At 37.8% G+C, this 22,521-nt stretch overlaps 2 protein-coding genes across 3 annotated transcripts; one reads left to right on the top strand and one right to left on the bottom strand.

The window, feature by feature from the left end:
* The first annotated feature begins 1,268 nt into the window (after positions 1 to 1,268).
* On the top strand, positions 1,269 to 6,607 carry LOC112200984. 2 transcript variants are annotated; one of them, XM_024341989.2, is made up of 6 exons: positions 1,269 to 1,489; positions 1,697 to 1,943; positions 2,503 to 2,600; positions 3,107 to 3,283; positions 4,038 to 5,893; positions 6,259 to 6,607. In XM_024341989.2, exons 2-6 carry the CDS (start codon positions 1,738 to 1,740, stop codon positions 6,409 to 6,411), a joined length of 2,490 nt encoding a protein of 829 aa, XP_024197757.1. In that variant the 5' UTR covers positions 1,269 to 1,489; positions 1,697 to 1,737; the 3' UTR covers positions 6,412 to 6,607. The 2 variants fall into 2 exon arrangements, with proteins under 2 accessions (XP_024197757.1, XP_024197758.1); XM_024341990.2 differs by lacking the exon at positions 1,269 to 1,489 and having other exon boundaries at positions 1,856 to 1,990.
* Positions 6,608 to 7,006: 399 nt separating this feature from the next.
* Positions 7,007 to 10,163, bottom strand: LOC112200985. The gene is made up of 5 exons (XM_024341991.2): positions 9,983 to 10,163; positions 9,227 to 9,438; positions 8,789 to 9,040; positions 8,444 to 8,595; positions 7,007 to 7,359 (listed from the first exon to the last, which is right to left on the bottom strand). The coding sequence occupies exons 1-5, from the start codon at positions 10,070 to 10,072 to the stop codon at positions 7,190 to 7,192; spliced, it is 876 nt and encodes a 291-aa protein (XP_024197759.1). The 5' UTR covers positions 10,073 to 10,163; the 3' UTR covers positions 7,007 to 7,189.
* Between the last annotated feature and the right edge of the window lie 12,358 nt (positions 10,164 to 22,521).

Raw genomic sequence — 22,521 nt, 5'->3', positions numbered from 1 at the left:
AACTAATAACAAATATCAATAAACTAAAACTAAGCTAAACTTGTGTATCCTGACTAATATTTTTAGCCGCTCCCAACTTGGCGACAACGTGCTAAATTAATGATTCGTTAAATTTATAAGATAATACATTTAAAATAATTCATATAGACCCCATGTAATATATTAATTAATAATTCCTTGATACATTGTGTTTATGATTCGACTATGAGACCTTCATCAAGAATGACTCAATCGGTTTTTGTTTCTTCTTGAAATTGATGTCACATTGGATCTCATCTCTGACTTTTCTTTTTTTGAAATTGACGATCTAACTTTTATTAACATGGTAAAAAGTTTTGGTGTGATTTTCTCATGCTGCAACAAAAAATTATTTAATGTCATTACTGCTTTGAACAATGTAGTACATTGAACAAAATAGCACATTGAATAATGTATACGTAATACATTGAACAATGTGGTACATTGAACAAAATATAACAATATTTAAGAAAGTATAGAATATTTTGATAAATTAATAAGTTATTAATTAATCAATCAATTATTTAATATTCTCTAAATTAATGGAATTTATTTGGTTCAAGCCTATTAACTTATAGAGATTTAACTGTAATTTTTTTTCAGGAGAGTAATTTGTTCTTAAAAATGAGTCCTTATCTATAATTTTGTTTTATTTAAATGAAATTATTAACCCATGACGCTAGAACGAAATGATAAGAAAATTTGATGTTATCTTTTATCTTCATAACTCTTAAAGAGTTATAAAGCAACCTAATAATATCATATTTTCACTAATGGTGACCACACCAAATTTTTTATTTTTTTTTGAAAAGATCATCCATTATGCAACTCAGTAAGCAGTACAAAAACGATATGGGGGCAGCAGAAAGAACCGTTCCGTAGAAACTACTATAAATCCACCCCTATCCAGAGCAAACTAAACTAGTAATCTCCTAGCACACCAAAATTCTTTTCCTTTCATTTTTCTTGAACAGAATTCCACAAGTAAAGAAATAGTGCAAGTCAAGCCTGACCGTATTTACCCAACATAGATGAAAGAAATAGTGAGGTGTGATTTCCAAATTTAGAATGTTTGGTGTCGTCGGGTAAAAACGAAGAAGATAATAGGTTTGGTTAATGCATCATCTGCATTTTCATAGAGCAATAATAGAGAACCCAAGTAGACGACAACCCACCGCACCTTCCTAGGCTCCTCGCATTTCAGGAAAAAAGGTTGGGGGTCAAAGACGCCTCTCTTCTCTCTCTCACATTCTCTATTTGCTTTTTCCTCTGTGAACAAACAAAGTTGCTATTCATCAATCATCAAAAAAAAAAAAAAAAAAAAAAACAAAGTTGCTATTCTCTCTCTCTCTCCAAACCGGGTTGGTGGATTGAAGAGAAGATCGGGTGCAAGAAAAATAATGCTTAAAAAATTGTTTCTTTTTCATTTCTTCTTAGAAGAGTCTGATCCTCTCATCTCCTAAACCCAGACGTAAGTCTAAAGTCTCTCCTCCACAAACTTGTCCAGTTTTTTTTTTTTTGTCCCACCACATCTTCTCTTCTTGATTTCAAAGCCCCAGAAAAGAAAGACCCAATTTTGTATACGTTCTTGTTCTTGTTCTCTTGGAATTTCTGAACAATCTGCTCTTCAAAGCTTGTTGCTTTGTTCAATAAAGGTTGTTGCTTTGTTGAATTTCAGCGTAATTTGGAATTGGGTTTACGGGGAATTGGGTGATAGCTATGGCGCCAGGTCCTATGGAGTCGGCATTGCCGGAATCATCATCGTCGTCGTCTTCCGGCGCTAACTCTGTTGTTGAGAGATCTGTGGCTGAGGATCTTCGTTTCAAGGAGCTGAGAGGTGTGCAATGGCGCTTAAATCTTGGGATTTTGCCTCTTTCTTCTTCCATTGATGATCTTCGCCGCGTCACAGCGGATTGTCGACGAAGGTTCCTCTCAACTCTTTTATCATTTCTACAATCTCTATGCATAGAAGGTAGCATTAAGATTTTTTTTTTTTTTGGGTACTGGGTAGTCTGAATTAGGTAATTCATCTCATTTTTGCGTGGATGTTTTGATGTGAGTTAATGATTTTATGGCGTGGTTTTGCTAGATAATCCTATTTGTTTGATGATTGCCATTTCGAGCTTTATCTCTTTTTTGATCCTTTATGAGTTTTGTAATACATATTAATATTAATTCCAATTCCTGGATATTTTTCATATATACTGTTTCCATACTTGAGTTAACGGATTGTTGTAGTTTGTGGTTTTATGAGCTGTAAACTATCTGTGAAACAGGAAACTGTGTTACTCAGATCTTTGTAAAGGTGTTAAATGAGTACGTGGGGGGTTGATAAGCTGTGTTCATTGATCCAAAGAATTGATATGAGTTATGAATTTAAGATCTTGACCATGGTCAACATTTGACTGAATTTAAGATCCTTTGCGTGGTAGTTTTTATACTTGTTTATTCCTCTGCTAAGTAAACCTTGTGTCTGTGTGTTAGATATGCTAGAATGAGAAGACGCCTTCTAGTTGATCCACCTAAGGATGGGAGTAGTTCTCCTGATCTTGCCATGGACAATCCTCTGTCCCAGAACCCAGGTAAAGTTTGTGGCTCCTTCAAAGTATGCATGTGAACTCATTAGCTTGTTTCACTTACTTTATCTGTGGTTGTTTTACTGTTTTATATTAACTTTCTAAATGTAACTGTATTTGAAAGCCTGCACAATTTGAACATGTTTATCAACGAATGTGAACTGTCATTCCTAAGAGAAGTAGCTTTCCCCTGGCAATGCACCAATGTATTTACAAATTTTCCTGGGAAAAGACGATTTTGTTTTGGGATGCTGCCAGATGATGTTTTAGTTTAGATTGCAACTTTGTTTAGCAGTCTCAGACTATCGTTAAACAGCAACTGACCAATTCAGTGGATGGCATGGTAGCTCGTTTGTAATAAATGCAAGATGACCTGTAAAAGAATGAGTTAGGTAAAAAAAAAAACACTGTAAGAATGGATAATTGAAGGAGTTTCTCTATCGCAATATGTGCCTAATTGAGCTAGCTACTTAGTGTGATACAATTTACTGATATGTGTATCTTACATGCAGAAAGCACCTGGGGTCGCTTCTTTCGGAATGCTGAGCTGGAGAAAATGGTTGACCAGGATTTATCACGTTTATACCCAGAACATGGAAGCTACTTCCAAACACCAGGATGTCAAGGCATGCTGAGAAGAATCTTGTTATTGTGGTGTCTCAGACATCCAGAGTGTGGTTACAGACAAGGTATATTACAGTATTCACATTATGATAACTGACATTGTTTTTCTTTTCTTTTTTCTCGTTTATAGTTTGTCACAGTGGCTAATTTGTTTTGAGCTTAGCATGTAGATTATATTCCACTCTTTCTCTGTTTTGTGTGTGTGCGTTGGGAATGGGAGGGGATACTTGACCATTATTGCAGCCTTGCGGCATGCCATTTTTAATTTCTAAGTGTCTCAGACACAGTACATGGCCTAGGACAGGGTCAAACATGCAGTGGTGGCGCTGATCCTGCAATTGCATACTAATGTAATCCATGATACACTGTAAACCTTTTTTGTTGTTGTCCTGCTGTGAAAATCAATAACAAATTGGTCTCCACAAAATGGCTTATACAGATATACTGATGGAGTACTTTCTTTTTCTTCTGAGAAATGGATATTTGATTGGTGGATAATTAGCTTTTCTGGGTTTTGCCTTCAGTGGCACAAGTAGAGCTTATTGGTTTTGTTCTTAAATTGCTGTAACATTGATGTGCTGGGATATTGAACTTTCTTGTCTTATGTTATCAACAAGTTGTTATCTTGTGGTCTGTTTGATAATGATTTTCTTTTGATATTGTTATTTTGTTTTCAATGAAGACTATGAAAGTAGATGGAGGTGACGAAGAGGAATTTGTTTTAGTCATTATATTTTAGTCTAAATTTTCATTCAGTCTATGGAAGCTTCTCTTTCTTCTCCTCGTAGAATTAAACAGTTTTTTTTTTTTCCATCACAGGAATGCACGAACTCTTGGCTCCTCTTCTATATGTTCTTCATGTTGACGTGGAGGGTCTATCTCAAGTGCGAAAGCTATATGAAGATCACTTCACTGATAAATTTGATGATCTATCTTATCATGAAAATGATTCGACTTACAATTTTGATTTAAAAAACCTTCCTGATTCCATGGAAGATGAGGATAGTTTGCAGGGAGATGCATCAAAAGTTAAGAGTCTGGATGAGCTTGATCCCAAGATACAGACCATTGTAATGCTCAGTGATGCTTATGGTGCTGAAGGTGAATTGGGTATTGTCTTATCTGAGAAATTTATGGAACACGATGCATACTGCATGTTTGATGCGTTAATGAGTGGGGTCAATGGTTCAGTTTCTATGGCAGAATTCTTCTCTCCCTCCCCTGCTGTTGGCTCTCAGACTAGCTTACCTCCTGTCATTGAAGCATCTGCTGCATTGTATCATTTGCTGTCTCTCGTTGATTCATCTCTACACAGCCACCTTGTTGAGCTTGGTGTTGAACCCCAGTATTTTGCACTCCGCTGGTTAAGGGTTTTATTTGGACGTGAATTTTCACTTGCAAATCTATTGATAATTTGGGATGAGATATTTCTGTCTGATAATCGTAAATTAGACAAAGGTGGTGAAGATGATGCAGGATCCGGCTTTAGCATCCTTAGTTCACCTCGAGGAGCATTTATTTCAGCCCTGGCAGTTTCCATGTTACTTCATTTGAGATCTTCCCTTCTTGCCACAGAGAATGCAACTGCATGTCTTCAACGGTTACTAAACTTTCCTGAGAATATTGATTTAAAGAAACTGATACAGAAGGCAACGTCATTGCAGGCTCTTGCTTTGGAGAACAATAGCTCATCCTCATTTCCTTCATATATGGGGCCATATGAGCATAGTAAATCAAAGGCTGTGAGAGGTCATAGTCTTTCAATCGACTCCGTTTCTCCAAAAACTCCATTAAGTTTGGTAAATGAAAGCTACTGGGAAGAGAAGTGGAGAGTTCTGCACAGGGAAGAAGAACTTAGGCAAGATATTTTGAAACAACAGGTTCCCAGCCAGAAGAAGCGATGGACTGAAAAAGTAAAATTGAGCCTATCTAGATCAGAATCTGCCCCATCTCCAGCAAAATGTGAGAATGGCAAAAAGACCCCTAGGTTTGCTGTTAGACGAAAGTTGCTGGAAGACCTCTCGAGAGTGCTCAGCTCAGAGGAAGATATTGAGAAATTAGGCACTCACAAAGACAAATGCTCTTCAGAAGTTGTGGTTAACAAAGAAGATGGTGTCAGTAAGGATCTTACTTCTGCAAATGAAGACAGATGTTTGAATGGAAGTCCAGCTAGTGAAGAGAACTCATTTGTTGGCTCATATCCAGCAAGTCCTCTGAGTGGGGCTGATGAACCTGAATTAGAGAAAAGTAGTGTTGGATCAAACTTATCCATTGATGAAAATGATGATAATCCAAATGATGATAATCCACAGTGTGTATCAGAAGGCCCACCTTGTCCGGTTTCTGATCCAGCTGAGGGTGTCTCTCAAGCATCCGAGTGCAGCAATCATTCAACGGGGAATTCAGTGACAGGAAAGGAACGAAAGCTTCTTTCTGGTAAATTCCAGAGGTTTTGGAAGTTGGGATGGAGTGCAGCTGGTGAAGGCACGTCCGAGAAAGGGGGCAACGCCCTTGACGCTACAAAATCTATCAGGAGTGATGTTGGTCAGAATGCAGCAAGCTCTTCTATGGCTGAAGGGTCCAATTCTGTAGTTAGCTGCAAAGGGGAAACTGTGGACCAGAATAGGACGGGTACTTTGAGGAATCTTGGGCATTCTATGCTTGATCATATACAGGTAACTTTCTAGTCTTCATCATCAAATCTCAGCTTCCATTAGGAATTATGGAACTGTTCATAATATCCGCTCAATGACATGGGAAATGATTTTTAAAGAGGAAGGATGCCAAAGAAAGATGGCAATAACATTTATTAGTTGGGGCACATAACTAGATATCAGAATGGGATTATTACTGATAATGATAACATTTCAAGATTCCCTGTAACGATAGAGTTTCTCTTAAGTGTCCAAGTCGGCAAAAAGAAAATAGAAGGTTCTGACTGCACTGTTTGGGGCAAAAACAGATTGCTTCCAACAACACTTATTAGCATATTAGATTTTATTCTGCATTGCTCTGATTCACCTACTCATGTACTTTTTAGGTAATCGAGTCTGCTTTCCAGCAAGATCGAGGTGTTCAAGTGGGATCAGTCGAGAACTGTTCAACAAATACTTTAGTTGGCAAAGGACAAGTAACGGCCATTGCAGCTCTCAAGGAGCTTCGGAAGATCAGCAATCTTTTGTCAGAAATGTGAGGTCCGTTATTCATAGTTAACTGTATATACATTTTGTAATTAATTCTTTTAGTGCCAAATAAATTGAGTTGTATCCGCCTTTTTCCTCTTCTGCTATCCAAGTTTTGACATTGACAGACAGGTGTGTAAATATGAGTTTTTGTAATAACCTTGTGAAAGTAAATGTATGATAACGCCAAAGTTTGTTCGAGTGGAATAGAATTCCAAGTAGGCTCTAGATAAATTTGCTTCTCAGCTTGCACAAAGACAATGTATTAGCACGGTGATAGATGGAAGACAGCAAACAAGAAGAGTTTACATAGGTGTTCCTAGATCATAAGCAGTGGAAGTCGCTCTTGTCGAATGTTCTTCCTTAAAGGGGCCGAACATCACATTTGTATTAAAACCATCTAAAGTTTATAAACTGAACGAAAACAGGACATGTTTATGTTTCCCTCGGAAAATATGGCTACAACTAAACACTGATCTTATCTTCTGGCATGCAGTGGGGATTTATTTTTTCCTAACCTTTCACTTCACTAAGCACCAAATCCAAAGCATGAATGGAGGTACAACATAATAACAGAGTATCAGAAGTCTAATGAAAGATTAAACAAGCAGTAAAAACTCTAGAAAGCTTCTGCACAAGCATTTCAAAACATACATAACATGTTTTATGTTAATAGCGTTGCAGTACTCATACATACACTGCTTCCTCCAAAGGTAAATGATAAGCTAAATTGGGGCTATAACTTACATCTCTTTGGTAAAAAGCCCTGCTACTTTCCCTGGGTATGATCTATTCTATATCATGAAAACCTGGGAGGAGAGAAGTGATGAAGCCAAAAACAATCATCTGAATCTCTTTGACAATTCCCCACCAGCGGTTACCACCATTGGCTCCTGGTTCCGGTGCGTTCTCATTCGCGTCTGCAGGTCGATTTTCATTCTCGACTCCTGGTTGTCCATCTGCATTATTTATTTACAGTTAGCATAAAGCAGAATAATGTGTCACAGATAAATAGTGAACCAGGGACTTAAAATGAGTAGTTTTGTTTGTCCATAAAGAACATCTATTACTGAGAAAAGAAAAAGAAAAAGGATGGGGACTTGGTCTGTTGGTATTCAAGAAAAAGAATAGACAATATCCCCCACACCTTTTATTCTTACAGTGTCCAATATTGCTGTTCCAGTATGAGATAATGCAGACTGAAATTGCAAAACATAAGTTTAAACCATATACTGCATTTTTGATCCCTCAGCCTTAGTTCCAGAGGCATGAAGTGGTATTGGGTGGGGTGCAGGGTAGATCCCAAGTTCAGTTTATCTTCATTTGACCTAAGCCCCACAAATACCCAACCCATGGCATTGAAATAGAAAGATCCACTCCACTAATACAAAATTTAACATTTGAGTGCTCAACAGAAGGGAGAAAAATATTGTGGATTACACAGAAACATGACACCATCTGTATGATATCTTCTGTTATGGCTTGAATGAATCCACAACTATGCAGTTGTACGAGTAGATAAACTAGCCATTGCCCATTGGTAAAATTCTATGAGGTGTTTCCCATGGCCACTATGATGGTTCTTAAGCAGAAGCCTTCAAGATAAGGAAAACCTACTTAACATGACCAAACTCACCTAGTACGTAATAAAACCCAGTGCATTCTCAATGATTGGAAGTGGATGCCAGTGAAATAAATACATAATTTGTATGAGCTTTATATGATCTAAACATATCAAACCCAATATTGATTTCATCAGGCAGTCAGGAATGGGTTGAGGATGAATTAATCACAAATTTACTTGTGAGGCACAACGGAAGACTCACCAAAGGACTCTATTTGAGTAGTGCAGACATCAAAACCAATATTATCAGATGTGTTGGAACTTGGAAGCACCCAATTAAAAGAAAAGAGATCATTTTTATCTTATTTTCTACTTCCAAGGAGCAATCCCTTGATTTTGAACATCAATGTTATGTAGCTCATAGTGAAGCATGTAATCCAAAATTATGATACATTTAGCAAATACAAGCAATAGATTACCTGGCAAAGCAGCATTATCATTCCCTTGCCTTGCAGCAGGATGAACATTTTCAGCCCTGGCTGCAGGTCTTGGTGGTTGGGGAGGCACAGCTGCCCTATCCATGGCTCGAGAGAGCCATTCTATCAATGGTGTGAGTGAGCCAGTTTTATATCTGCAACATCCAACATCACCAAAGTTTAGCTTCCGTCCACACAACTTATCATGTTCATCTTGGTCAAGTAAATGTCGGAACAGAATAATCAAATTTTAGTTTTTCAATAACATATTTAGAATTCATAATATACTATATTAAAAATGACATAACAGAATGGTTCCCTATTAATGGTCATAAGTTAGTGACTTACAAATAGACAATTGAAGCGCAAATCACAAGGATGAGCATCTTTTGTCTAGATCCATCTTGATTGAACAAAAGTAATAATGCTATCAGCTTCAGAATAAGAACCGGATCCAGCCGAAACTGAATTTGAAATCTCCTTACAACAACTCGTCTCTGAGGTCCAGGGTGTTGCTGCTGACGCTGTTGTTGTGGTTGTTGCTGTCCTTCTTGGCCATGCTGCTCTCCGCCAGTGCCGACATCCGGGCTTGCTCTACTTCTGAAGGCATTAATGCAGTCAATCAGTCATGGTAAGAGAATAAGGATAATTGATAGAAGAGTATTTTACCAATAACATTAAGAAATAGTGGCTCTAATATTTGCATTGAATGTTTAGCATTACAAAGTTTAGACAGGAACACAATATCAGAACGAAACGAACTTCTGCGCAACATTGATAACTTACGTGGGTACATTGTAGGTAAGAGGAATCAGAGTATTAGACGAAAATCCAGTAGCTGACCCCGTAAATGGGTGAACGGGAACAGCATAAAGGCCTGATCCACGGTTCCTCTGTTCCTGATCTTGCAATCCAGGAACAAGCATTGGATACATGATTGGTAAAATTTGAAGATCACCATTTGGGAAAGACGGAAGCCCCCCAGAGACTGCCGGAACCTAAAGAACAGTCACAAAATGATTTTCAGGCAACCAAAAGGAATATCGAAACCACCAAACCAGCGGCATTCCAAAAATATGGACATCAATTACTGCATTAGTTTTCTTTTCCATGAAATATGCAGGAGAAATTTTCACATACCAGAGAACTTAACAAAACAACAGTGACTTAATCTAGGCATAACCAGTAAATAGTAGAACACATGAACAATATTCTGTTCTTATTCACAGAATCAATTACTACTTAAATTCTTTTAACCCCTCTTGATAAAAAAAAAAAAAAAAAAATCATATGCAATAGCTTTGGAGAGGAAAAATCCCAAAGCTCATTCCTTTAATTCTGAATCCTATAGATACAAAAACCCATACAACCCTAATGTAAATTGAAGACCATGATACGCAATGAAATACCTCTCTAGAATCAAGCTAAAAACCCAATATTTTCTTCAATTCAATTCAATTCAATTAAAAAAAAAAAAAAAAAAAAACTAGGACTGGAAATTGTAATTGAAAATTGGGGTATTGGGATTGAGGAATGGTAAACCTGTGATTTGGGGAGAGTTTCTGAAGGCAAATTAGGGGATGAAGATGGGTTTGAGGTGGAGGGCAACACTACTACGGGCTCTTCGGCCATTTTCAAAGTCGGATCAGCCTCGCCTCTCGAGAAGTACACAACTAGATTTCGATGAGGAGGTTGTTATGTCTTTTCAGTTCATTACTTTCGTAATTCCATATGATGTCTCCTTTTTTATTTAAGCATGTTTATGACGTGGGAGGGTTCTAAATCCACCAATCGCCCACCGCCAAGTCAGGATGGGAAGGAACTCAATTCGTGAAGGGAAAAGAGTAATTATTCTATAATCGCGGAAATAATAGAGTATTTTTATTGGAGTCGACAATGCTAATAAAATTAGAGCATTTTAACGGAGTCTAATGCAGGGATAAAAAACAAAAAACATTAAATGTACCATTCAAAAGCAAATATTTTTGATGTAGACTAATCACATTAGTTTGGACTCCAACTGATAATGAAAATTAATACAATGGATTCCTATTTCATTGACATATATGAAGATGAGATTACGTAAGTTGTCTTTTCAGCGTACTGATTTTTACAATTTGAGTATGTTTGTGTGCCAGACTGTTGATACTTGGCAGTAAGGGAAATTCCCTAAAAGTGTAAATTTCCCCTTAATTTTTCCCATAAGTTTTTCACTGTTGGTACAGTAGTAGCTGACAAGTTTGATGTCAGCCTGATTGTTTCCCGATAAAGATAAAACTCTTGGCCCAGTTTTGTTTCAATTTTTTCATAACCGTTTTACCATTCTACTCAATTGTGAGAGAGAGAGAGAGAGAGAGTCATGTGTTCCTGTTCTATTTGTTGATGAGACTCTTAGTAAGAGTATTTACAAGGGTTAGATTCTTCGTGTAGTTGCAAAGGATTGTGATATAGGAATGGAGATGGTTTATCTTCCATGTTTTGATGAAGCGATATGTTTCCGTTTGTGGTGCAGTGACACACTCTATTTGTTGATGAGACTTTTGGTAAGAGCATTTACAAGGGTTAGATTCTTCGTGTAGTTGCAAAGGATTGTGATATAGGAATGGAGATGGTTTATCTTCCCTGTTTTGATGAACCGATATGTTTCCGTTTGTGGTGCAGTAGCACGTTGCCATATTTTTTTTTATTAGATAAACAACTCATCAAATGCTACAACTAGTCTTTTATGAGTCGAACTCACAACCTCTCACCTACAAAAAGGAGACTATGCCGCTAGACCAAATGGTACTGGGCACGTTGCCATATTTTTATTAACATTGTATAAATCAATTGTTGCTTAATTTATTTTCATAGTAATTATTCGTCTTCATCTTTTTAGGTTTTGTTAGTTTTTGAGCTTTGAAATCATTGTACAGCAGAGCCTTGATAATTTAATACTCTATACATTAATAACGTTGATTAAATATATTTTTGTATGGTCCTGACTTAGGGATAACGTGCTAAATTAACATTCACTAAATTTATAAGATAATATATTAATTTTTTTTATAGACTCCATGTAATATATAAATTAATAATTATTTGACACATAGTGTTTATGATTCAACTGTAGGGCCTTCATAAAGAATGACTCAATCGTTGTTTGTTTCTTCTTAAAATTGATTCACCTTGGATCTCATCTCTGACTTTTCTTAACATGGTTAGAAGTTCTGGTGCGGTTTTCTCATGCTACAACAAAAATTTATTCAATGTCATCACTACTTTGAACAGTGCAGCACATTGAACAAATAGCACATTGAATAATGTATATGTAATACATTTTTTTGAATTAAGGAAATAACTTCATAGATAGAAACTCAATAGAGTTGGTTTACAATCATATTGTAACACATCCAAATAGCATTTGTGGAGTGTTATCAAATTATTAGAAATTTGTATTAGCCTAAGGCCAGAGTGACTATTACATACCATTCCGCTACCATCTACAAATAGAATAAGAAGATGTGGTAGTACCCACAGTGGTACATAGAGATAAGTCCACTCATTTGACATTTCATGCTCCGCCATTACAGAATAGCTTGAACCCTCCTTCAGTACTACTCTAGAGATTCAATAGTATCACTTATGTCAAACATACTTGGATTCTGTTTGAGTAAACCTCCAAGATCCCAAATACGATACCCTAGAGAGTTAGAGCCCATCAATTTAACCCATGAAAGAGCTCGAGTCCAGCATAGAGCCCATAGTTGAGTTCACTTCCAAGCCCTACTCCAATTAGGCCCCAAAACTGAGTTATGTTTGGGCACCCAGATTGGTTTGGGCTTGAACAGAGACTTGGGCCCCAATACTGATTTGGGAACCCAATCACAGAGGGGCATCCAATCTGCAGCATCATTGTCGGTGCCTATCACACCTGCGCACCGCGCCGTCGTTGGCCCCATCGTTGCATGGTCACACTTGTGGGCCGCCTCAGCTCTCTACCTCGTGATCCGCCTCACAAGCTCAGGCAGCAAATTTATAGCAAGACCGGCCTGCTATTCCATTGCCGATGTCGTTAATTTCATCACTTCCCCTACACGACATTTTCCACCGCCTTGCTCTCAGTCGACGCATGATGACGCGCCGCCTCTGCCATCAAACAGCCCATTCAAATCCAACCAGATCTTCATGCCCGGACCACTGAGACTTTAAAACTCCTTTGTGATTGACCGGAGGTTTGAGTCACCCTCTCCTTGGTCTGATTCGCACACCAGGATCCCAAGTCTACCTATTCCTGATCTCGATCAAATCTGCCCGGCAATCACCCTCAATCTTAGGCCTGTAAATAGGCTCGATATAGCTTGTATTCGACTCGTATTCGGCTTGATTTTAGCTCGTTCGACTCGTGTTCGTAAGATAAATGAGTTGAGCTTGAGCTCAATAATAAGCTCGACAAAATAACGAGCCTAGCTTGAACAATAATATATTCGGCTCGTCTAACTCGTGAGTAGCTCGAGTTTGTTAAAACTCAACGTGTATTAAAACTCGACTATGAAAATTTATAATATAAATAAAAATATAATTTTCTAATCTCCAATCTTTAATATCTTTTTATTATCTTCATTTTCAATTGGAAAAGAATATGAGCATTTAAGTATAACATATTACAATATAGTCAAAAGGGATTTGTGTGATGGTTAGTCATCAAATTTAGATTATTATTTTAAATTTACTTTCTTCCTTTTTTTTTTTTTTTTTTTTAAATTTAAAGTCAAATGAGCCAAGACAAGCCTATTCAAACTCGAGCTTGTCCAATAAATTGAGCCAAGCCGAGCCTAGCTTGAGCTTAAGAAAAGTATTCAACTGAGCTGAGCTTGAGCATGGAAAAAAAATTTCAAGCTTTAGCCCGGCTCGAGCTCGATAAAAAATAAATGAGCCGAACATGAACACCTTGGTATTCGCTCCGGCTCGGCTCATTTACACCTCAACTAGTCAATCTCATCGAGTTCCCTTGGTCGAGGAGTTAGGCATGGTTGAGTGGTTGCTGGAAAAAAGCGGCGCTGGAGTGCGAGTACTAGACCGCAGAGCGTGGAGAACCAGTCGCCACTTAGGGCGGGGACCAGAGGCGGTCGCCGGAATGGAGAACCATAGACTGAGCTGCTAGGTTTTGGAGAGAGCCAAAGTCTCATTTTCATGTATACGTAATACATTGAACATAATACAACCAAAAAAAAAAAAACTTTGATAAATTAATAAGTTATTAATTAATAAATTATTTAATATTCACTAAATTAATAGGATTTTCTTGGTCCTAAGGCTATTAATTTATGTTTTTCTTTAAAATATTGAGAGAGTTATCATCTCTCTCTCTCGAAGAAACCCTAAGGGTCGGAGGCAGCGGCTTCAACCAAGAGCTTGCTCTCTTTCGGCAGCAGTTATGGCATTTGGGTGGGCCTTTTGTCTCACCAATGACGTGTGGTCTGCTGCCGGACGGGACTTGATGCTAGCATTTCGGAGGATCGGGTGTGGTGTTGCTCGAAAGTTTTTGCAGGTGGTTTTTGGTTCCAGGTCGACAGAAATCTCTGGGATGGGTGCAGTTATGGTGGGTGGCGGTGCAGATCGACGGCGTTGCAGATATTGAGGGCGATGGGCATAGTGGTTTCGACTTCGGCGGCGGTGTTTGGACCGTGGAGCGTTGGGTCGTGGTGGTCCGTGGCGGTGTTTGCGTTGTGACAGCGGGAATCCTGCAGGAGCGGGCATGGGCACAGTGGCGGCTGAGGAACGGTTTGGAGATGGAAGTTTGGTCTAGGCCAATCTCGGCCTGTTGGGCTTTGGGTGGGCCTGCTTTTAGAGTTCCTTGGACAAAAATTTGATGGGCTAGGGTTTTGCTCTCAGCCCATCCCTTTGTTTTTAGTTTGTCTAATTACAATAAAGTTCCTTGTAGGGGTGGGCAAAAAAACCCGTAAAGCTGAAAAACCGGCCCGGACCGGCCAGTTTGGTCCGGGTTTTTTTTATTATAAAAATAATGAAAATTTTATGGGCTCGGGCCCTTGTCTATAAGTTTCGTGCCGGCCCCGGTCCTTGATATATGTTTACTTCTAAGTCTGTAAGGCCCGAAAACATGAGATTAGTTCAAACAAAATGACCTTAGGTGTCATTTTCTGAGTGGGTTTGTCTATTGTAGACCTCCATATACCATATAACTCCGTCTAATATATAATTCCTAATTCTACCTTTTCTCTTTTCACTCTGCCGCACGACTTTTCTTCTATTTCTCTTCTTCTTCTGAAACTCCTCTCATCTCCTCTCAACTTCTCTTCAATTCTCTTCCTTGTCTCTGTTCGTCAGTTCAATTCTTCTTCTTATTCATCTCTTTTTTTCTTCTTCTAGTTGTGGTCTTTGTGGCCAAGCCTTTCAATTTGTTCTCTTTATCAAGATCTCTTAAAGACTTTGGATAAAACCTGCAAATTTGGAGCCTTCACATCTCGAAGTCTCTGGATCAAATCAAACCGGCGACAATCATCGGCGACGTTCTGATCTTGATCAATTGATTTTTTATTTTTTGTTTTGTAAAAGTCAAATTTGGGATCTGTAATTTTGCGGAAGCAGACGAGGAGGAGGGAGAAGGCGGTGGTGGTGGTGGTGCTGACGAGTGGGACGAGGAGGTGGGTGCGGTGGCTGAGAAATGAGGGTGATTGGGCGCATCGTGACTTGAGGAAACTACGTAAAAGTTGAGTCTTTAGATGTTGGGTGTGATGTAAAGGTTGAGTCTTTGGTAATGGTGGGTTGGTTTTAAAGGTTAAGTCTTTGTTAATGGTGGGTTTTTTTAGAGGAGGAAGAAAAAAGAAGAAGAAGGCGGTGAGTTGTTCAGCTGGTTCGTTTTGTGATGTGAAGGAGTGAATGACAAAAACCGAAGGCCCAGATAAACCGGCCGGTTTTGTGTCGGTCCGGGTTTAGGCAGGTCCCTGCTCTCTGCATCTGCAAGTCAGGCCCGAAGTAGCTTTGCCGGTCCCGGTCCGGTCCTTGTAAAAGCAGGGCCGGTCTGGGACCGTGCCCAGCCCTAGTTCCTTGTATTAGGAACACTCTATGTACTTCTAGCACCTCTGGAGTAGTACCAACAGAGGGTATCTACTACCTTTATGTATTTAAATGTACAATTAGTAGGACTATATATATGTACGTACCACTAGCTTCTTGTCTGTCTATAAATGACAGCGGAAGGGTATGTAACGGCCTATTCTGACTTGTGATGAATACATTATTTCACCCTTGTGGCATTACTCAAAAAAAAAACAAAAAGGTGGTTCTAGTTGGACCTCCAAATTTGATATTTGGACCTCTCCTACTTATTAAACCTCCAATTCACTTTTTTGTGAATATTTAAAAAGCTAAGTACACCTCCTTAATTATACCAAAACACCTTTGAACAATTATAATAGACATTTTATCACCAAAAAACTACCACGTCAGCACTTTAACGAGATTTTTGGAAGGAGGGTAACGGCAAGGACCTATTGGTCCGAAATTTTGGAGTACAGGGAGTAAATGTGTGAAATTAAAAAGGGAGGGACTAAACTGTTTTTTCCCTGAAAGTTCAGGCAGTAAACAGTATTTAACCTTTTTTTTTTATCTCTATCAATTCAACCACGAAGAATTTTGTAAGGGAGCTGCCTACGTGAACTTTCATTAACAGAACCAGAAAATGATTCTTAGAGGGACCGAACAAGTAGACAATTATAAAGATTTTTTGTTAGATCATAGTTTTTATTTTATTTTTATTTGCTATATAGATAGTTCTAGAAAAGACTTTGATCGATTAAATCTAATTAAAAGGAGTTGATCTTGGATATTTTTTTTTTTTGTGGAATCAACCCAAACCGGGTGCCAATATATTCATCACAAACCATAATAGGCCATTACATACCCTTCCGTTGTCATTTATAGACAAACAAGAAGCTAGTGGTAACTACCAACAAGCGGTACGTACATATAGTCCTACTCATTATACATTCAAATACGTAGAGATAGCAGATAACCTCATTCGGTACTACTCCAGAGACGCTAAAGAGACATATAGTGCACATCGGTGCTTAGTTTCCTAATACAAGGAATTATTGTAATTTAGATATAACTAAAAAAACATAGGGTTGGGCCTAGGCCCTAAACCCTAGCCCAAATAAACATTGGACTAGGGCAGAAACCCAGCCCAACAATTTGCAGGCCAACATGGTAGTCCTCAAAGAAATTTGCCCCAAGCCCATCAATCCGGTTCGGGCTAGTCAGCTTGTTCCTCCCATCCCCCCGTCGTACAGCACTGTCTGGCAAGATCCGTCCGATCCATATCGCTACGCTTTGTACTGCCACGCCATCCTCTTGGTGTTCCAAACCGCAACGACCTGCATCACCACGTCTCCTAAGCCACGCCACCGCGACCTACATCACTAAGGACCAAAACCATCCCCGAACCAGGCTACCCAAAACCCCACCGCCATCGATTGAGATCCCTGACGCCTGCGATCCAAGAAACCCCACTGCCATCGATCTTGGATCTTAATTAGTAATACCTACACCAAAATATTCAATAAATTTAGTTTAAGGAAATTTCAAATCATATTATTTTGAATTTACTTTTGTATTAAATGATGGACATGTATATAAATTAATTATGTTTAGGTAAATTATATAATTATAAAGGTATATAAGGAAATTTGGAAGAAAAAAAAGAATTTATTTGAATGTTATATTAATGTGATTGTCTTATAAAAAACGAATTGAATGTTATATTAATGGGGGAGGTAAGAAGAGTACATATTTGTTTTTATTTTTTCCTGTTTTTTTTTTTGTCCTTATTTGTCTTTTCATATGGCTTGACAAAATCTATTGATAATTGAAAAAAGATGGAGGTCCAAATATCAAATTTAGAGGTCCAACACTCCAACTAGAACCACAAAACAAAAAGGCTATTAATTTATAGAAGTTTAACTGTATATAGTTGTATTTTGTTTTCTTTTGATACTATGTATGCTTATTGTGGGTAAGTAATTGTGTTTTTATCTTTATTTGTTTTGTTTTTCGTTTCCTTTCTTATCAACCTAACTGATGAGAAGAGACTTAATCATAACAAATTTCTCAAACTATATATAGAAAATCTCAAGGAGCTACTGAAAATAAAAAGGTTCCTCTTTTTATTTGGTTATTATATCAAGTTAATTAACATAGTTGAAAAGAGAAACAAGAGGACATATGCATATCAAAATGCTGAACAATTGCTGAAGCCATATCCGCAACATCCCTAACAGTTTTGTTCAAATATGTGAGAGGAGATGAGCTGCCCGAAAAACTATTTTCACATAAATCTGCCCCCAGACCAACATCATTCATGCCTTGCTCTGCAAACTTAGGGTCACCTTTAGACAGAGCTTCACCGGCTTTTGGGACTTTAGCCTGTATAACTACATTATATACATCGAGGCAAGAACTTAAGGGTTGAGCTCCCGACGTCTGTTTAAGAAGATCATTGATATGGTTTACAGTATCAGTTGCCTTAGCCTTAACAACATCGACCATTAATAGGCTAACCCTTTGACATCTGCATTGAAGCTCCAAGGGTCTGATTGAAGAGAAGAATCACAAAGATCGTAACTTGGCGTTTCCTTACATGTTTTGTTAATGAGATTGGCATCCATTGGCAAAAATACCACGCAATGGCTTGTAGAAAGAAACACAACTCGAAAGAGAAATATTATTTACTATCTTCTAATTTTGAGTTCACTGTTCATCGGCTTAATAACAATGCCGAGCCGGCACTGAAATGACGATTTTGCCTTTCTTTTGTAACAACCCCACCCTTAAACTTTTGGCCTTCAGAATGAATATAACTCTCCCAACCTTTCATCAAATAAGTCTTCGGTTCCTCTGCCCTATAACACCCAAAATAATCATTCTCCTCAAGCATGGTATTAGAATCCTTACACACTGTGTTGCTCACAACACTTTCACTACTCGAAGGCAAATCAGTCACAAACACTTCAACAAAATCAGAATTGTAATGAGCCAAATTCCTACAAATCATTCTCATATCAACTTCACTCTCTAGAAAGCATGAAGTAGAATCCGGAGGGATAATGTACCTTAACATGAACTTGCCTTGAATCAAATTCGGAAAACGAGAGCGTATGGAATTTCATAGGTCTAGAAATGACCAATTCCATTGTTGCTGCTTTACCAGAATAAATAAACTTGACAACATAGCTATTATCCATAACACCTGCACAAAAATAAAACAAGTCACTGGCCATGTCACTGTTAAGGAAATCAACAGAATGAACACAAACAGGTCACTGCCAAAGTTAATGTTAATGCCTGAACACAAGAACAATATTAAACATGTTATTAGCCAAGTCATTGATGATGCCTAAACAAAAGAAGACTATTAAAAATGTAACTAGCCATGTCATTGATAAAAGAATCACAGTATAGAGTACTATAATACAACAATAGCACAAACATCATAAACATCAAAGTTCACACAAACAACAACAATATACTGCAAAATCCAAAATGAACAAATTCACAGAAAATTGATTCAGATTAGATTGATGACACTGGCGGTGTCACTATTCAATCAAAACATAAAAATCTACTAAAACACTGATAAATCTAAATCTACTAGCACTACGAGTAATCGATACAGAATTTATGACCGGAAAACTAAACCGATACAGAGAACGAAAAAACAGAGAGAGAAGGCTTACCTATCAATTAGAGTGAACCAGAGAGAGAGAGAGAGAGAGAGAGAGAGAGAGAGAGAGAGAGAGAGAGAGAGAGAGAATGTAACTAAGGACTGAATCAACGAAGAAGAAGAAGAAGTGAGGTGATCAAGACGAAGCCAGAGATCGAGAAAAAGAGAAGAGAGCTGCGGATTGAAACTCCAAAACCACTCAAAACTGAGAGTTCAGATCATCGTAGAGAGACCAAGCGAAATCAGAAGTTGGCGGCAGAGTGAGCGGCGGAGAGAGAAAATCTCCGATCAAATCGAATCAAGCTTTTTGATCTAAAGAGAGAAAATTTGAGCTCGAAGGTTTTGAATGAATAGTTATAAACGTTTATTACCTTTAGGACAGAATAGGAATCAAAAAATTAAAAACTGACATTTTTTAACATTACCTCATTATTCATAAGGACTAAATTAATACTATTAACAATTCATTATGGACCTTTTTATCAAATGAGGGTGACCTTTTTATCATTTCACTCTTTAATGTGACATTTTCAGTAATTTTGAGATGCATATTGCCAATACCAATAATTAATTTCAGTTCATTCCTAAAGGCATAACTAATTTCTACTTAGCTATCTTACACAATCTCTGAAAAAAAATCAAATTTATTGAAGTATATTTACTGATATTTAGTCCGATATCTCCATAACTATAGACCAAGATCCTGTTGGCTGATACACGAAAATCAGTAAAAAAAAATCATTAAAGATCCGAGGAGATTTCTTACGAAGTTTACTTGCACACTAATCCCTGTATAAAGTCACATCTTGATAAGTCTCCATAGTATCTAGTTTCCCCACAACATCATATATCCCTGTCGTTAGCATCAATAGAATAATGAAGAAATCAATATGTCTAATAGTGGTACTCATATTACCTTCGTTAAAATAAGTCATTTCAACGATCTCGTTGACGATACATGCAAACAGACACCACACCCCCACCTCTGTGTCTCCATTCTCAGAGTAGACCCCCAGACTGAAGGTTAAGATGTGGATGGGTTAGCCACCATAATGGTTGGTGAGGTTGAGCCTAAGGCGTCTGGTGCCATTGCCAAAATCAATCAGCTATGTAACCAAAGCCCTAATGACAAACCCTTAAGTGATTGTCAGGAATATTAAGTTGCAGTTGTTCGAGATAATGTACCCCACGCCACTGAAGCCATTGATAAAAGTGATGGTGGCAAGGCGGAGAAACTCATGAATGACGTTGTGGGTAAGGCTGATTCATGCCGAACGGGTTTTAAGAGCGGCTCTCCTTTGACTAGCTTGAACAATGTTGTAAAAGATGTTTTGTCTGTGGCTGCAGCAATATCGAGATTGATTTGATGTAATCAATGTTAACGTTTTTGTAGGTATAAGGTTTACACTTGAAGTGTTGGCATTCCTATACAAAATATCCTATTTAAGGATGTTTCAGGAAAGACATATTGTTGATGGAATGTGATGATCTTCAAGTACTTGTTGAGGGGGAGTGTGCCTAAAATAGGATGTTTTGTATAGGAATGCCAAAGGGGGAGATTGTAGGTGTAAGGTTTACACTTGATGTGTTGGCATCCCTATACAAAGTACTGAAGAAGCCTACAAAGTTCTTCAAAACTGATCTCGGAGAATTTCAGGTAATTGCATCTCATGCATAAGCACGGGATTGCAACATGTGTTGCAATCCCCGAGTCAGCCCGAGTCAGTCCTAGTCAACCCTACGTTTTTGGGAGTCCAATTTTGGAAAGTATCTTTTGGTTTTTAGATTTCATTTTACAAAGATATTTTTCAACTGATAAAATTGTGCTTTTGAAGTCCTAGGTGATTTAGGATTTGTTTATTTTAATTGGTTATCTTTTATAAAAGATCTTTCCTAGTAGGAGTCCAATTAGGGTTAAGTCTTAATTGTTGAGAATTTATTTTCTCCTCAATATATTCAGAAAAGCAGCGTTGATTGTGTATGGATTTTGATGCAAGAATTATTGTGTGTCATGCTTTCTTAGAAAGAGTTCTATAAGAGTCCATGAAACACTTGTTCCATGTCTAAGTGTTTCATTGTTCATTCATATACATGCATTGATTCTCTTGAGATCAGTAGAGAAGATAGGTGGTGCAAGTGGAGTGATATTTGCAGATCGTTCAAGTGAAGAAGAAGGTCAAGATTCAAGACAAGCACCTCTCTAGTGAGTCTCGAGATTGTAGCCGCATAGAGAGCTATATGTGTTTGTAAAGAACCATATCCTTCATCAATAAGTTGTTTGATTTTATTTAGGTTCTCAAGAGTAAGAGCCCCGCATTGTTTTTAATCTCAAAATTGAGATTTTCACTGCGTAACCAAAATTGTGCTTTCTGTGTGAATTTTTTGATTTCTGCCCAATAAGGATTGCAACGTGTCTATCAATCTCCGAAACCCAGAAAAACGTTTCATCCAAGTATTTTCACTTGGCATCAGAGAGGGTTCTAAAGTTTTTAGTAGATCCGAGGACAGGATGGAATGTGAATTTGACAGAGCTGCTGGTTCGATAAATTGTCCCCCATGTTTTGATGGTGGAGATTACTTGCAATGGAAGATCATGATGAGGTTCAAGCCCAAGAAAAAGGTACAAAATGTTGCTTTCTCTTCTGTTAAAATGAAAGAAGTAGATGATACTGGTTCTATGGATTTGGCTTTACTAACCAAAGAATTTAAAAAATTTCTTAAAAATAAAAACTCCTTGGGTAGTACTTCAGAAAGTATATCTGAATCAAAAAGGGGGCAATTATCTGAAAAACGTTTTGACAAAAACACCAAAGTCAATAATTTTGATCAAGAGAAAAGTGTTGTTGAAAAACCTAAATGTTATGAATGTGGTGGTATTGGTCATATCTCTTCTGATTGTAGAAACAGAAAATATAGCTCACCAAATGATAGGACTCTTAAGTCAACTTGGAGCGACAGTGAGGAAGATTTTGAAACTGAGAATGAAGAAGAGAACATTGCATTCACCTCCTCACTTCATCATGAGGCATTTGATGATTCCAACAATGAAGGTGAGATTTTTGATGTATCTGATGATGAGACTAATGATAAGTGCAGGGAATTATATAAAGCTTCAAGAGTGATGCTCAAAAGAAATCTCAAGCTAGGGAACGAGATTGAGCAAGTCAGAAAAACAAAAGAAAAGGCCGAGTTAAATCTTGAATCATGCAAAGAAAAATGGGGAGGTGAATGCATTGCTTATGTTGACAAAATTGATGTTTTCCAGGATAAGATGAATTCCCAAACTTGGGAGGTGGAGTGTACTGAGTTGATTGACATCATTAAAACCCTTCAGGTTGAAGTTAAAGCTCAATCGAATTTG

Source organism: Rosa chinensis, chromosome 4 (genome assembly GCF_002994745.2).
Source record: "Rosa chinensis cultivar Old Blush chromosome 4, RchiOBHm-V2, whole genome shotgun sequence".
NCBI lineage: Eukaryota > Viridiplantae > Streptophyta > Magnoliopsida > Rosales > Rosaceae > Rosa > Rosa chinensis.
Note: the sequence above shows the minus strand (reverse complement) of the source record. Positions and strands in the feature narration are given on the sequence as shown.